The sequence below is a fragment of the Sturnira hondurensis genome, unplaced genomic scaffold, assembly GCF_014824575.4.
Source record: "Sturnira hondurensis isolate 20B ecotype Veracruz unplaced genomic scaffold, ASM1482457v3 Scaffold0020237, whole genome shotgun sequence".
In the NCBI taxonomy this organism is placed as follows: Eukaryota; Metazoa; Chordata; class Mammalia; order Chiroptera; family Phyllostomidae; genus Sturnira; species Sturnira hondurensis.
Genome location: NW_028092868.1, coordinates 8,594,817 through 8,611,391, shown reverse-complemented (window position 1 = coordinate 8,611,391; position 16,575 = coordinate 8,594,817). Strand labels below are relative to the sequence as shown.

General features: G+C 51.2%; 1 protein-coding gene across 2 annotated transcripts in view; it reads left to right on the top strand.

Annotated features, from left to right (window-relative positions):
• The first annotated feature begins 1,729 nt into the window (after positions 1-1,729).
• The window catches only part of IRS1 (insulin receptor substrate 1), a 57,727-nt gene continuing 42,881 nt past the window's right edge, over positions 1,730-16,575 (top strand). Inside the window, exons 1-2 of one of the 2 annotated variants that reach the window (XM_037029277.1) lie at positions 1,730-6,513; positions 7,498-11,037. In XM_037029277.1, coding sequence (XP_036885172.1) covers positions 2,785-6,492 — 3,708 coding nt within the window. In that variant the 5' untranslated portion in view covers positions 1,730-2,784 and the 3' untranslated portion in view covers positions 6,493-6,513; positions 7,498-11,037. Of the gene's footprint in view, positions 6,514-7,497; positions 11,038-16,575 lie in introns of those variants that run through there. The other variant, XM_037029276.1, reaches the window with a different exon arrangement.

Genomic DNA, 16,575 nt, shown 5'->3' with positions numbered 1-16,575 from the left:
GATGGCACGCTTTCAATTCAGCACTGTGTACACGACTTATGGATTCACCAGGTTTAGATGAGGTTGCGTGATGGCAGGGAACAAAAAGGTGAGAAATGAGACGCTCCCGGGCTTTGGTTGGGGAACTCCCCTTTGCAGATGCCGAGCCCTGGGAATTCACGTATCACACGCAGCTGAATGGCGCCTATGGGTTTTTTTTTTAATTTATTATTTTTTTTCCTACGCTTCTCAACCTACCTTGGTACCCCTACCATCTCTCCCCACCTCCCCTCCTGCAAAGCAAGATTTGAAAGACGGGGAGCCTCACCAATCAGCAGGCTTCTCCAAGAAACTCCTCCCGCCCCTCACCCCGCAACTGGCCCGGGCGCGCTATTCCGCAGCCCAGCCTGGCGGGCCGTGGAGCGTGCCCAGCGCCTCTTCTGCTGAGCTTTCTCTACCAGCGTCCCCGCAGTGGCAGAGAGCTGGCGGCAGACGAGGGTCCCCCCTGCGTAGAGAGGGGACGCAAACCGCCGAAGGCCTGGAATGAGGTGGAAAAATAAGATAGCATGAAACCGAGTGTCAGTCACCTTTGTAGGGTCCTTGATGCCAGCTGGGCAAGCAGGGGACAACAGCCTGTTTATGGGTCAGCTTAAAAAAAGAAAAAAACTTTGTGGAGCGTTTGCTTGTGGTTGCTGGTCTACAGCAAGGTTGACTGTAGACCCAGACTGCCGACCTGTTCTCGGGAAGTACCCATGTTCCTGTGCAACTGAGCTGGCACCATCCCTGTTCTTTCTCGATTATCCTTGTAGTCAAGGGTAAATATGCCATGGGGCGGTCCAACGGGTGTGGAAGCTGTGTGTGAAGCCAATACTTAAGCCAATATTTACACATTAGGCCTTATGGACCTCTGTAGGTCCCTAACACTTTAAAATCTGAAATAGATTTCATAATATTTTAAGGGGCATGTGATGTTCTCCCCCGTGCCTTCACCCCTAGGTGTGAATCCCCGCCCCTCGCCAGGATGGGGGAGAAGCTGTAATGCTTATATTACCCCCCTAATTGATCAGTGTGGGGCTGGGGCACGGGGAGTGTTGAGGGTGCTTCCCAGGGATCCCTCTGCTGTTTTCGGAGTTCCCAGAATCTCCCAATCTCTGCCGGTGGGCGTCCATCTGCTTATTCCAGATACGTCCATGCAGCAAATGCGGGGATTCCAAGGAGCAGGCCAGCCCTCAAGTCCCTCGGGAAACCTTATAAAAATTCAGATCGCTTCACCACGGCCTATCACCCCGAAACTGAAATGCAGCTTTTGTATTCCCTAGAGAGAAAGCCTTGAGTAGAAACCTCCCTCCCGAGAGGTCGATCTTACCTGTTAGGTAAGCTGCAGCCCAACTCACGCGCCCCCTCCTCCCCGGGCCCTCCCACTCCTGGCTCAGTAGCCGCAGTGCATCCCTGACCCCCCTCCCCAACTTCTGCGTCTTCCCGAGCTGGCCCCCACCGCCAGCCGTTTTCCCAGACTCCCCTCGTGCTTTCGGGTAGCCACCCAAACACCCCGCAGCGGGGATTCCTGCGGGCTGGGGGCACCCTGGGTGGCAGACGTGAGGGAAGGCTGTGCATCCGTGCGGGCTGCCGCGAAGGGGCGCTGGCCGAGCGCTGCAAGGAGGCCGGGCGCGGGCTCTGCTGCGGCAAGGCCGGGAGGCGGAGAGGGGCGGGCGTGGGGCGGGCTCGGCCGGGAATGTAGAGACCCGGGCGGGAGCCTCCCCAGCAGTGGCGGCGGACGGGCTGCGGAGCGCAGAGGCTCCGTCACGTGTTTTTCTCCTCGGAGTGAGACAGCGGCCCGCGGTTGGAGGGGGCCGGCGCTCAGAGCCAGACGCCACCGCTTGTTTTGGTTGGGGCTCTCGGCAACTCTCCGAGGAGGAGGAGGGAGGAGGGGAGAAGTAACTGTAGCGGCAGCGCCTCCCGGGGAAGAGGCGTCTTCCTCTAGTCCTTCCCAAGCCTACCCGCTGGCCTCCCGTCCTCGTCCCCTGCACTCCTCCCCTGCTGACTGGAGTGAGGGTCAGGGATGTGCCAGTCCCTCCGGCCTGTCCCCAGCTACCCCGGTTGCTTAGTAGCGTTTTTCGTGGAAAAGCCACTTTCTCCGCCTGCCGAGATGGGCCCGAATGGGGGCTGCAGAGGACGCACCCGCGGGCGGCAGCAGCAGCAACAGCCGCAGCGCCGCGGTCTCTGCGCTTGAGCTGGTATTTGGGCGGCTGGTGGCGGCGGGGGCGGTGAGGGGGTGGGAGGAGGCGGAGGAGGAGGCGAAGGAGGAGGGAGAACCCTGTGCAACGTTGAGACTTGGCAGCTCGCCTCCCCCTGCCCAAGGATATTTAATTTGCCTCGGGAATCGCTACTTCCAGAGGGGAACTCCAGAGAGAAGGCGAGCGCTCCTGGAGGGGCAACCTGGGGATCTCAGGCTGCCGCCGCCTGCCTGCGTGGGACTCCAGCCCAGGCGGCGAGAGATGCATCTGCGCCCCTTCCCGGAGACTTGGCTCTGGGAGGATCCAGGCTACACTCCCGCCGGACGCACAGCCTTTTCCCCGGGCATGAAACGCCCGTAAACTCCGGTTGGGGCTATCTCCTTGGCGTAGTCACTGCGTCCCTCTGCAGCCGCCCCTCCCAGGCAAAGAGGGGCGGTGTGGATTTCGGAGTCGAGGTTTTGGCCGCCTCCAGCCCTGTTTGCATGCGCGGGGCCACGGCGAGGAGCCTCCACCCCGAAAACGGGTGGTTTTTCGGCGCCTCCCTCTGCTCGGCAGCGGTGGCGGCGGCAGCATGGCGAGCCCTCCGGAGACCGACGGCTTCTCGGATGTGCGCAAGGTGGGCTACCTGCGCAAACCCAAGAGCATGCACAAGCGCTTCTTCGTGCTGCGGGCGGCCAGCGAGGCAGGGGGGCCCGCGCGTCTGGAGTACTACGAGAATGAGAAGAAGTGGCGGCACAAGTCGAGCGCCCCCAAACGCTCGATCCCCCTCGAGAGCTGCTTCAACATCAACAAGCGCGCAGACTCCAAGAACAAGCACCTGGTGGCCCTCTACACCCGGGACGAGCACTTCGCTATTGCAGCGGACAGCGAGGCCGAGCAGGACAGCTGGTACCAGGCCCTCCTGCAGCTGCACAACCGTGCCAAAGCCCACCACGACGGGGCTGCGGCCTCCGGGGGAGGAGGTGGTGGGGGCAGCTGCAGCGGCAGCTCTGGCGTTGGCGAGGCTGGGGAGGACTTGAGCTACGGGGACCAGCTCCCAGGACCCGCGTTCAAAGAGGTCTGGCAGGTAATCCTGAAACCCAAGGGCCTGGGTCAGACAAAGAACCTGATTGGTATCTATCGGCTCTGCCTGACCAGCAAGACCATCAGCTTCGTGAAGCTGAACTCAGATGCCGCGGCAGTGGTGCTGCAGCTGATGAACATCCGGCGCTGTGGCCACTCCGAGAACTTCTTCTTCATCGAAGTGGGCCGCTCCGCAGTGACCGGGCCTGGGGAGTTCTGGATGCAGGTGGATGACTCGGTGGTGGCCCAGAACATGCACGAGACAATCCTGGAGGCCATGCGGGCCATGAGTGATGAGTTCCGGCCTCGCAGCAAGAGCCAGTCTTCCTCCAACTGCTCCAACCCCATCAGTGTCCCCCTGCGCAGGCACCACCTCAACAACCCTCCGCCCAGCCAGGTGGGGCTGACCCGCCGCTCCCGCACCGAGAGCATCACTGCCACCTCTCCGGCGAGCATGGTGGGCGGGAAGCAGGGCTCCTTCCGCGTCCGCGCCTCCAGCGACGGTGAAGGCACCATGTCCCGCCCGGCTTCGGTGGACGGCAGCCCCGTGAGTCCTAGCACCAACAGGACCCACGCCCACCGGCATCGGGGCAGCTCCCGGCTGCACCCCCCACTCAACCACAGCCGATCCATCCCCATGCCTTCTTCTCGCTGCTCGCCTTCGGCCACCAGCCCCGTCAGTCTGTCTTCGAGTAGCACCAGTGGCCACGGCTCCACCTCCGACTGCCTTTTCCCGCGGAGATCTAGCGCTTCTGTGTCCGGTTCCCCCAGTGATGGCGGTTTCATCTCTTCCGATGAGTATGGCTCCAGCCCCTGCGATTTCCGAAGTTCCTTCCGCAGCGTCACCCCGGATTCGCTGGGCCATACTCCACCAGCCCGCGGAGAGGAGGAGCTGAGCAACTACATCTGCATGGGAGGCAAGGGGGCGTCCACCCTCGCCGCCCCCAATGGCCACTACATTTTGCCTCGGGGTGGCAACGGTCACCGCCACCTCCCAGGCGCTGGCTTGGGCATGAGCCCAGCCCTGGCTGGGGAGGAAGCAGCCAGTGCTGCAGATCTGGAGAATCGCTTTCGGAAGCGGACTCACTCCGCAGGCACATCCCCCACCATTTCCCACCAGAAGACCTCCTCCCAGTCCTCCGTGGCTTCCATTGAGGAATATACAGAGATGATGCCTGCCTACCCACCAGGAGGTGGCAGTGGAGGCCGACTGCCCGGCTACCGGCACTCGGCCTTCGTGCCCACCCAGTCCTACCCCGAGGAGGGGCTGGAAATGCACTCCACGGAGCGTCGTGGAGGCCACAGCCGCCCAGACACCTCCACCGTCCACACTGACGATGGCTACATGCCCATGTCCCCAGGGGTAGCCCCAGTGCCCAGCAGCCGGAAAGGCAGTGGAGACTACATGCCCATGAGCCCCAAGAGTGTGTCTGCCCCACAGCAGATCGTCAACCCCATCAGACGCCACCCCCAGAGAGTGGACCCCAATGGCTACATGATGATGTCCCCCAGCGGCAGCTGCTCCCCTGAGACTGGGGGTGGGCCCAGCAGCAGCAACAGTGCAGCTGCCCCCTCTGGGAGTAGCTACGGGAAGATGTGGACAAACGGGGTCGGGGTCGGGGGCCATCACTCTCATGCCCTGCCACACCCCAAACTGCCCGTGGAGAGTGGCGGTAGCAAGCTCTTGTCTTGTACAGGTGACTACATGAACATGTCGCCCGTGGGGGACTCCAACACCAGCAGCCCTTCTGACGGCTACTACGGCCCTGAGGACCCCCAGCACAAACCAGTTCTCTCCTACTACTCATTGCCAAGGTCCTTTAAGCACACCCAGCGCCCAGGGGACCTGGAGGAGACCGCCCGGCACCAGCACCTCCGTCTTTCCTCCAGCTCTGGTCGCCTTCTCCATGCTGCAGCCACCGAAGATTCCTCTTCCTCCACCAGCAGCGACAGCCTGGGCGGGGGATACTGTGGGGCGAGGCCTGAGCCTGGCCTCCCGCATCATCTCCACCATCAGGTCCTGCAGCCCCATCTGCCTCGAAAGGTGGACACAGCTGCGCAGACCCACAGCCGCCTGGCTCGGCCCACGAGGCTGTCCTTGGGGGACCCCAAGGCCAGCACCTTACCTCGGGCACGAGAGCAGCAGCAGCCGGCCCTGCTGCAGCCTCCGGAGCCCAAGAGCCCGGGGGAATATGTGAATATTGAGTTTGGGAGTGATCAGCCCGGCTACTTGTCTGGTCCCATGGCATCCCGCAGCTCGCCTTCTGTCAGGTGTCCATCCCAACTCCACCCAGCTCCCAGGGAGGAAGAGACGGGCACTGAAGAGTACATGAACATGGACCTGGGGCCTGGCCGGAGGGCCACCTGGCAGGAGAGCCCAGGGATCCAGCCTGGAAGAGTGGGCCCTGCGCCTCCGGGGACTACTACCATGTGCAGGCCTACCCGGGCTGTGCCTAGCACCGGGGGTGACTACATGACCATGCAGATGGGTTGTCCCCATCAGAGCTACACGGACTCCTCTTCGGTTGCCCCTGTCAGCTATGCTGAAATTCGGACGGGCACTGTGGAGGAGGTGAGCCTTCCTGGGGCCACAGCGGCGGCTCCCTCCTCATCCTCAGCAGCTTCAGCTTCCCCTACTGGGGCTCAAGGAACAGGGGACGTGGGGGCCTGCTCTTCCCTGCTGGGGGCCCCGCAGGGGCCCGGGGGCACGAGTGCCTTCACCCGGGTGAACCTCAGTCCGAATGGCAACCAGAGTGCCAAAGTGATCCGAGCAGACCCTCAAGGGTGCCGGAGGCGGCATAGCTCGGAGACCTTCTCCTCCACACCGAGCACCCCTCTGGCAGGCAACTCCGTGCCTTTCACTGGGGGCGCTGCAGGAGGGGGCAGCAGTGGTGGCGGCAGCAACACTGAGGATATGAAACGTCACAGCTCCGCTTCCTTTGAGAACGTGCGGCTGAGGCCTGGGGAGCTGGGGGGAGCCCCCAAGGAGGAGCCTGCTCAAGTGTGTGGGGCTGCGGGGGGGCTGGAGAACGGTCTCAACTACATAGACCTGGATTTGGTCAAGGACGTCAAGCAGCGCCTCCCTCAAGGGCAGCCTCCCCGGCCCCCTCATCAGCCTCTGGGCAGCAAGGAGGGCAGCGCCACCAGCCGCTCCAGCGAGGATGTAAGCGCCTATGCCAGCATCAGTTTCCAGAAGCAGCCAGAGGACCTCCAGTAGCTCCACTGGCCATCACAGCAGGTGCGTTCTATGGTGACAAAGTCAGAAGACAAAATTGCTTTTAACCTTGTGCTTGAATTCTCTTCACCTTTGCCTCTGGCCCTCCCATCTTTCTTCTGCTTCTTCCTTAGAACTCTGGTGGGGGAGGGGGGAGGTCAGGGCACACAGGATGCTCTCACCCTGCAGCAACACCTGGCTGAGTCCTGTGGTCCTGTGGGAGTGGTCCCCGGGAGGGCTGTTCCATCCGAGGTTCCCAACTGTAGTGTTTTCAAAACGTATATTTTTCATCACCAGTTCTGAGGTTTGTGAAGTTCGTGTCTGAGAACCTTGATCTCTTTGTTGAAGTTTACTTTTGACTATACACTTAGGTCACGCCCTGGAAGGGACAATTCTTCTACAAAAATATTGGTTAAAACAGAGCCCACACCTTCACCTAAACTCATTTCTTGGCACTCTTAGGTTAATCCTGATCAGTTGCTCTGTGGACTTTATTTCCGTGATTACGCAATACCAAGGCAACATAAACAGCAATGGGAAACATTAATTTTTATTTGCGCTCCCTCCAAAAGGACTCAGGAATAAGATGTTTAGGCTTGCCTATTTAGAAATACTTATCTACCTGTGACTCTTTAGAAAGTAATTATCAGTGAGGCTTTCTTTTTGTTCCTGAAGCAGGATTTGTGAAATACTTACACACTGACCTACCACCTCACAGGCATGGCCGCTCTTGCACCTGGTACGCAGGGAAGTCTGCATGCGTCTGGGACCTATTATTAGTTAAAAGTTACGGAAATTCAACCCGGCGTGCCTGCCTCACAGTTGTCTGTTCTTCCAAAGGCCTGCACAGAGACGTCACAGAGGTCATTTGGGGGCTCCTGTGCATCTTCTGTGAAATTAGTTAACGTGTTTATGTTGAAAGAAGGAGTATTAGGTCAGGGCATGGGAGGGGTTTGGTAGGGTTCTGTGTTCCATGTAAGGGCTAAACTCTGTACTCTTCATTTTTAGGACATTTATTATTTGCCTTGAAATTCAAGTGTGGATGCCTCATTAAAAGTTGGAAGTTGGCTTTAGGTCTTCTGTGGTAAGGCTCTATTGAAAGGGAAGAGCATTTGTAATAGGAAATTAGCTCGCCCTTCTGTCTGCTGAGGCTGTTTTCTGGTGGTCATGACCGTGGGAGGAAGAGAGGAGTATAGTTTGCAAATAATGTGGTGAGCTGGCACTGCAGAAGTTTCCAGCATTTGGAAACACTTTATTCTGACAAACAGTCATTCTTGTGATAGTCTTTTTATATGTACTCCACAGAATGAGCTTTTAGAAGCATTCTTCTTAATAGCGTCCATTCACGAGAAATTTAATTTGTGCATTTGGATTCCTATTGATAGGTATTTGTTTATTATGAGATCACAGCCTCCTTGATTCTAACAGTTTCCGATAGTTGAGCTATAACCTTCTCTATTTTACAGAACAAGAAGTAGGTATATGAACACACTAAGCTTTTAGGTGATAGTATATATTCTAAAAAGCAGGAATTTGATCAATACTCAGCATTTATTTTCATGATTCGCCAGAGAAGATTGAATTATGTTCATCAACATCAACAGTAAAAATCTTTGAAGATGTTTTGGGGGATGCGAATTCCTCTAAAACTTTAATCGTTTTTGGTGCAAAGTCTTTTATTTATAGAGTAATAAAAATTTGAAGAAAAAATCCCCAGCAGAACTTAAATTTATAAGATGAAAGGAGAGGCTAGGGAACAACAAGTTTTCCTCACCTGTGATCTTAATTCGAACAGGTTTCTTTATGGAGAGGAGAAGAAATAGTATTTGCCCCAAAGGCAACTGATGACCAAATAGACTTTTCAACTTTAAAAAGGGCTTAAAATCCTCCCTATGTGGAAAATACATTAAAAACAAACCAACCAAAACAGTCTCCTCTTCTTAGCTTTCTTGGGGAAAACATAATACTCTGGACTAATCACGTAATCATTTCCCTAATAATCTTGGAGTATCAGTAGACCATGCCCTAACAGCACCATGCCAGCCAGTTCTACAGTTTGTTTGTGAGATGTAAATGGAGAGAGATGAGGGGTGTGTACATTTGAAATGAGGCACCAAATGCTACTTGGCACACATATACCCTGAATTCTGCTTGCTTGCCTTTGCCCTGTTGAGTTTAAACGTGTGATTTGAGAGTCAATCATATACTGAATCTGAAAGAAATCAAACCTGTCCCTGGCAAACAACTTTTCCTAGAAATATGTTAACTTTGTGAAAACACATTAACTTCCTGAGCAATTAGTATCCTTGCCTCTTTCCCATTTTTCACGTGAAACCTGAAACGCGAGAGGCAATGAGATGCTACAAAGAGTGAGGAATGTGCTGGCTCTTCTAGCCCCTCCCTTTGAACATCTCTGCTTGTCTGATGTTTTTTTTTTTTTTTTTGCTACTAAAGGAGAACATTCCTGAGGCATTTATTTAGCTCAGGTGCCCTTTGCTTCACCTCCCGTCTAGCCACCTTTCGGACCTGCTGGATTGTTTTCTCGAAACCCTCCTCTCCCATTCCCTTTGTTTCCCACTTCTTATTTCATGGTCCTGGCATTGCCCGCCCCCCACCCCCACCCCTTTCGCTCCATTCCAGAATTTCTCAGTGCGTGTGGCCTGCTCTCTGCAGAGTCAGGGGAGAGCCCAAGAAGGCGGGCAGAGGACACAGCAGCCCAGCTACTTTTAACCAGCGTGTACCTCACATGTGTTTTTTCCCTCCAAACTGCAGCTGGGCAGATAGAGCAGGCTTTGGCAAAGACAGAGTCCCCTTTTTTATCTTTGGAGGGGACGGGTCAAAGATTCTCTACCTCCACGGCCACCTGCCCTGTCTTCCCCAGTCTCCCTCGCTGTGTGGGCTCTCTGTCTGGCGCCCCCCTTCGGGCTCTGGCACTTTCCCTTTTCCCCAGGTCACCTCCGCTTCCTGCATTCCTCTCTATTTATTTGGCACTGGCTTCCCCCTCCCTCCTAGCCCCCTTTTGCCAGGGGTTAGAGATTCTGCTGTGGGGCCCAGTTTGCCCTCTGAAGTCTGCCACCCCGCCCACCTCCGGTGGCCTGGGGGCGCTGAGGTGGCCGGAAGGGGGGGTGGCCCTTCCCAGGCAGTGGTGGTGGGCGAGCCGCTGCCCCTGGGGCCAAAGCGCGGAGAAGGGCTCGAGGGGGCGGGGCAGACAGGAGCTGATTGGCCCCCACCAGAGCCAATCGGCACGAGTATCAGCTGAGCTGTGCCCGTGCGGGGCGGGGCCAGGGGTGGCCAGGGTGCCTTAGTGGCCGCTGGCCTGGCGTCCAGGGCAGCCTTTTCCCACCCCTCTCCCTCCAACCCTTTCCTGAGCCAAACACGAGCCCCTCCCCCCCCTCTCGGAGGAGGTTCTGCGCTTAACCTCTCGCAGCCATCGAGCCCGGAATCCTAAGAATGAAAAAGTCCACCCAGCCCACTTGACAGGGGCCGGAGACAGACACTTCCTTTTATTTTTAATTGAGAAAAATCCGGGCCGTGACCATGTGACGTGCCCCATTTTGTTTCCCTCTTCTGGGTACTACGTTTTACTAAGACGCCTCGTTCCTTCTTCGTCTTCCTGTCTTATAATCCAGGAGCAGAAGGGAGCTACAGCATTTAGTTGCGGGCTTTGATGGGGCTGGCTCAAGACTCTCACATTGACATCCCTTACTACGGGGAGGGAGGAGGCGTAAAAAACGGAGACGGGTTAGGGAGTCTTTGGGGAAAAACTCATTTGGCCTGAAATTGCTTTAGGGTCAACTCTATATTGAATGCCTGCAGTTTGCAAAGCGTGGGCAATAACGAACTCTTCTAGGCCCCGAGGGAGCTCACAGAGAAATGAAAACGTCCGATAGAGCTCACGTATCTTGAGAATCCAGAGATTCCTTAAGAAGGCTCCGGTCAGTTTCCTTTCTGAGGTTGGAGGAAATGCCGCTCATGCTCCCCCAAACACTTGTTTTTCACGACCGACAGCACACGTGAAAAATCATCAGGACAAGCTGGGGAACCAGTTTTGAAATCCTGCTAGATTGGTGGTGTGCTCTCTCAAATAATCAAAACTATGTAAGATGTATTACTATACGGGATAGAAACTTTGCTGAGATCTGTCCTTTCTAAAACAAAGAAGATAAGAAAGAGAACCACCTCCCCCTCACCCCATTCCTCTCAAATGAGCAGTTTTCATTAGCCAGCATCCCTGAATCCTAACCAAAGGCAGCATTTTCCCTTAGCATAAGAACTTACTAAGTAAAAATGTAAGAAAGAAGGACAGCCCTGTGTAAACGCTACTGTGTATGCCCTGATCTCTTGTTCCAGAAAACTTTGAACACCTAACAATCTTCTTAACATTTGCCATTGTTTAGGTAGCTTTATATTGTTTTTAAAAATCAAGTAAAAGTTCTATACATTGTAGTCATTTATGTGACTACACCCAAACAAATACTGTCTCCAGTATTCCCTACAGTGAGGGACTTGGAATTCAAAAGTGCATGTCTTCCCCCTCCCCCTTTTTAATCGAAATTCCTGGAAACTATGCTCTCTTGACTGATGCAATGGAAAAAGCAGCTCCTTGGAGCCAGAGATCTTGCCTTGTGACAGCCAGTGCCCTTCACTGGCTGAGTGACCTTGGGCAAGTCACTTAAGTTCTCTGGACCTACTTCCTCATTGGTAACTTGAGAATTTTGTTCTGAATTATTCTAACCTCCTTTGCAGCTCTAAACATAGGAATATTTTGGAGAAAATGACTGATATTCTTTAATGGGTCAGTTGTAATGAGGATTCTTTGAGGAAGCTGTGGATGGGTCACAATGAAACACATTAGAATATTTTGTTTCGTTCTATGCTAGCTTTCAGGTCAGACATTTTTTATGGTTTGACAAAGGGCTGATTTTACTCTTTTTCATTTAAAGGGAGCAGTTGCAGGTTTTAACAGACCTTCACACAAACCCAACTGACTGTACCAGTTTAAGTTTTTGGAATTTTCTATGGACTAATTAGGCTCCTCCCCCTCATTTTAAACTTGTGTGTGTGTGTGAGAATGAAAGCCTCCTGCATCCTAAGGCAACTGTGGATCAGAAGCATCCTTCCCTACCCTACAGTACAGGTCAAGCTTTAGCCAATCCCTTTCTTGACATTACTCTGCGTATCCTGTTGGAAATCACCCCTTTCTGAACTGTGGTTCATGGGTAATGTTTCTCATCTGCACCATCAGAAGAATCATTCGTGAATGGAAAAGAAATCTTGAGAGGCCAGATGGATCTATAGGAGATCTTCCACAATTTTTTGTTGTTGTTTTCTGTGTTAGGTGTGTGAAAAATCTCAATATTTCCCCTGCCACCAAAATGATTGTCATCCAGCCTTTTTGTGCATTAGGATTTTCGATTGGTTAGTTGAACCATACACGTTTTTTCTGACCCAGTTTTATCTTGGCTGTTGAGTTACCAGTGTATCCAGAAGTGTCTACCTTTTGGGCACCTCCATGTAGATTTCGTAAGTCGTTACAATAGTCTACGGACTCTTTCGTTCAGAACTTCACAGACTTATCTTTTCCAAGGCCCCTGCTATGGTCAGATAGATTTCTTAGCTGTATGGTCTATAAATGGTTCCTTTTATTTTGGTGGGTTGGTGATTTTAGGAAAACAAAACACTTCACAATGTTAAGGTTTTGTTTTGCTTTGTTTTAAAGGGAGCCATTTCCTCAATTATTTCCTCATGTTGCAGAGTTACTGGAAATTGTATTCAAGGAAAATAGCTTCTTGTGAATTCAGTTTGAAGTTAGTTTCACACTAAAGATTCCATAACTTTTTTCATACTGATACCCTTTGTGTTTAATATAATAGGTATTCTACCACCTTTATAGTGGTGTAATTGATTTATTTCATTGTTTTATAAGTCCATCACTATGTGCCAAACTTTAAACTCTTTTTAAAATGTTATTGAAACATGTTCAGAAGTTGTCATCAGACTGAATGTTAACAGGATTACAGTTTGATATTAGTAAGGTATAATAGTATACTAATTTCACACTAATTTTAAACTAATGTGAAGCAGTTACAAAAAAGTTATTGTAAGCCTTTCTAAAATATTATCTATTTACTTCTAATCTTGTCCTACATTATGGAAATGAATGTCTCCCATTCTTAATTCACAGAAAAAGGAGAAGATGGATTAGATGAGCATAGCGTACTGTCATCTGGGGGCAAAGGAATAGTTTCCGTTTTAATAGCTTCCTTGCTGAAGGCTCTGCTATAATCTGTTGAAATAAATTTGGTTGGATAAATATTATTTGTGCTTCTTCGATGAGTCAGTGATCACTGAATAATAGAGCTTTTAAAAGTGATGTGTTTGTGTTGAAAAGCTGCTTTGCTTTCTCAACTTCTTCTCTGCATTTTCATGAATGACCGCAGCAGAACTGAGTGTGTGGGCCAGACTATAATTTTAGCTGTCTCTATCTGCAAGCAGAGGGGAGGTTTGGGGGTTTCATTGCCCCTGCCCTGAGTGTTTTATTGAATAAGCTGCGCTGCGTGCATTGTCTTCCTCTAGTCATTCCCCGCTCCCCACCCTCCCACCCCCCACTCCATCACACCTGACCTGGCCCAGTTAGAGCCAGGCTCATACACAGTGAGTGCTAATTGGTTGGCCTGAAGAAGATCCAGAGAAACCCCAGCTGTAGTAAGGAAGAAAGACAGATAAACTTTCCGCCTTTTGTTCTTTTGACCAAAATACACTTTGATGTGAGTTCTCTGGTCCTCCTTGACACATTTATGTCATGTTGCTGAACAATATCACTTAATCTTGAGAAGTTGATAGTTACGTTTGTTGAAATGATCAATGAGGCATTCTTCTTCTTCCTTTCTTTTGTCTCCAAATATGTCGGGTGACAAGAAAACTGTATTTTGTAGAAAAAGTCACAGTTCTTTCTGTTAAGAAGGTTATTATTAAGTAAGACAGGCAAAATTTTTAAGAAATTATAAAAATGCAGTAGTTAGTGGAAAATGAAAGAGTAATTACTATGTCTTTAACTGTTACTTGTTTGATGTTACTAATGGTCACTTCCCTGTTCATTTAAAAATTACTTGAAGGTTTCTGTGGGATGTGATAAATAAATTGTACTCACCCTGGAATTTTAGGGATTGTGGGAATAATCAGAACTTTAGCATCTCCGGCGTAGTGTCAGAGGCCGCCCCACCCAACACAGATGCTCTGATCTTGGTCGCTACACCGCTGTCTCTTGTGGGGCCCTCTCCTCCCTCTCCTCGGCAACACCACTGAGCACCTGTTGTGCTACAAATAGCACATTTTCTTGAAAGAAATGGGGGTGGACACTTGGAGAAAAAATGGGAGTGAGGCGAGTTCATCCAAGTGACTACTAAATTTTGTACGGCACAGTTTATCTGGATTCAGATAAATCAAGATTCAAAGCGTGCAATCTGTGGAAGTCAGCATTTTTTGTGTACTTAGCTGGTGAAAATGCTTCTCCCTCAAAGTTTTGTGCTTTTTGTTATCGATCTAACCATGGCTTCCTGCCCCGCAGTAACACCCGCGTGCACTTAAACAGTGTACAAGGCTGCTGAGACTCCCTTTTGGAAGAGTAGCTCACTTTCAGATAATCTGCTAGCACACGATATTGGCAAGAAGCTAGAAAAAGTTGTCCTTGGCTTTTTGTCCCAGTGACACAGCCAGGAGAGGGGTCCAGGTGTTAAGTGAGCAGAAGTTCAGTGAGTTCTTGCTACGGGTTGGTTGGTAAGGGTTAGGAAAGGGAGGTGTGGTGGGCGGGAAGTGCTGGGGGCTGCAAAAGGCATTGTCAAGTCTCTTCTTTTGGTCTTAGAAGCTCTACTATTCAAGGACTTTTCCCTCTTTCAGTGGGTAGTTTTTATTTCTGGCGGTGAAAGGCTCTAACCCTCTGAACTCCCCTGCCTGTGCTGGCTTCTGGCTGGAAGTAGAATCTCCTTTGAGAATTTGTCATGGCTGTCTCTTAAGTGTGCGCACACACACACTTGCTCTCCCTCTGTTACGATGGTGTGAGTCGTATTTGTTTTGAAGTTTGCAGTAGTTCCTTCCAGGAACATAAAAAAGCATTTTGTTAAGACCATCGTGTTTTATGATTGCTTTCTGTGCCTAGTCTCACTATTTTTCCCTTGAATTTTGGGGGTATAGGCAGTACAGACACATGCTGTAAATTTTGAGCAGTTAGCAATGTTTTAAAAACCTGCAGAGTGAAGACTAGGGTCCCTCCCACTGGGGTCGCCCAGCTTCTTTTCTCCGGGGCCATGGTCAGTGCTGGGTTTTCTTTGTTTATCTTTCCAGAGATGAGCTGCCTGTACATTTGGAAGCTTAGTAATAAAAAGTTGATTGGATGCACTTTGCTCAAAGTCCCAAATTTCTGCACTAAATGAACACAGCAACCAATATACCTCTTTAAAAGACTCACTGCATTTTTGTTTTGTTAAAGAGAAAACAGAAAAGCGCTTCCCATGCCTCCTCTGAGTTTTGTGTTTGTACAGACAGATTAAGGAGGGCTAGGTGTCTCTGTTTTAAATATTGCCATTTAAGATCTTTGTTACTTTTATTTTCTTCCCCTGTTCACTTCCATAATGGTGCTCAGGCCCTCCCCGTTCCCTGCCCTTCCCCCCCTCCCCACGGAATGAACGATGAGTTCTCCATACGGTGTAGGAGGGCTACGTAGGGAGGTTAAGGGTCCTTCTGAAGAGTTTCTGGACACCAAGATCTCGTAGTTTTGAGAGTTCAGAAGAACTGATGCTTTTTTATTGGAGTAGTCTTTCGCCATTTCCAACTCTGGGAGCAGTTTACTTTAATATGATGTTGCATAGAATAATAAAGTCAATTCGTCGACACGAGTGATTTCCTCGAATTTTTTTCAAAGTGGTTAATGCTTTGGAGAAAAGGAGTGGAATGCAGAGAACCTCTTGTTCGTCCTAAGGAAGATATGTGTGTTCCTGAAGTCATTTTTCCTTTGACCCAAGGAGAAACTCTAATGTTTAAAAACGCTGATAATTGATGCCCTGATGTTCTTTGCTAATTGTAGTCCAGGTAGAATCTGAATGGAGTGGTGGGGAGGGGGAGGGTAGCTCTTGTTACAAAACAGAATATGGTATTGGAGAATATGGTAACAGGTCACATTAAAATCAGAATTACCAGTGTTGTATCACTTTTGGGGACTCATCAATAAGCGTATGCTAAAAGCAATAGTATCAGTTTTCTTCCAGATCATCTAGAGCACGGGTCTCCAACCTCTCTGGGCCTGGACTGGTACCTGTCCCCAAACCAGTCCCCTCCCACCCCCTCCCATGGTCTGTGGAAAAATTGTCTCCCATGAAACTGGTCCCTGGTGCCAGAAAGGTTGAGGATTGGAGACCACAGACCTACAGTAAGGGGGAATGAAATTCATCAACAGGAAGGAACTTTTTAAAAAGCTGTTAAAGGGGTCTGTCCTTGAAGCTATCTAGTTTCTGAGGTGTGTGCATCGTTTAGCTTTGATGTGTAGCAAATCACCCCCAGACTGATTGCCTGAAAATATCTCTCATGGGCTTGGCCACACTGCTGCGGGGAGGAAACTGGGCTGGCTTCTGCCAGTCTCACCTGTGCAGGTGGGCTCGGCTGGCTGGGGTCATGGAGGGTTGTGTGAGGGCCGGCAGGTCTCTGATGGCTTCCTTCGCTTATCTGTCCGGATAGCGCTGGCTGTCACTTGGGGCTTGCTCTTGACTTAGCCGCGTGTCCCCTGCTAGCCAACCTGAACTTCACAAGGCATTGGATGAGTTCCTAGCAACAGGAGAGGGCAAGCACGCACAAGTACTTTTCAAGCCTCTGCTTATAACACATTTGCTACTTTCCCGCTGCCCAAAGCAAGTCACAAAGCCAGAGCCAGTTTCAAGGGGTAGAAAAGTAGATGCTGCTTCTTGGTGGGAGAAACCAACTGTTTTTTGATTTATACAATGCACACGTGTATTTATCAATGGAGTTCTTGGTGTCATCTTTAACACTCTCTTATCAGTTGCATGCTGAACATTTAGAATAAAATTCTTCTTAGTTGTT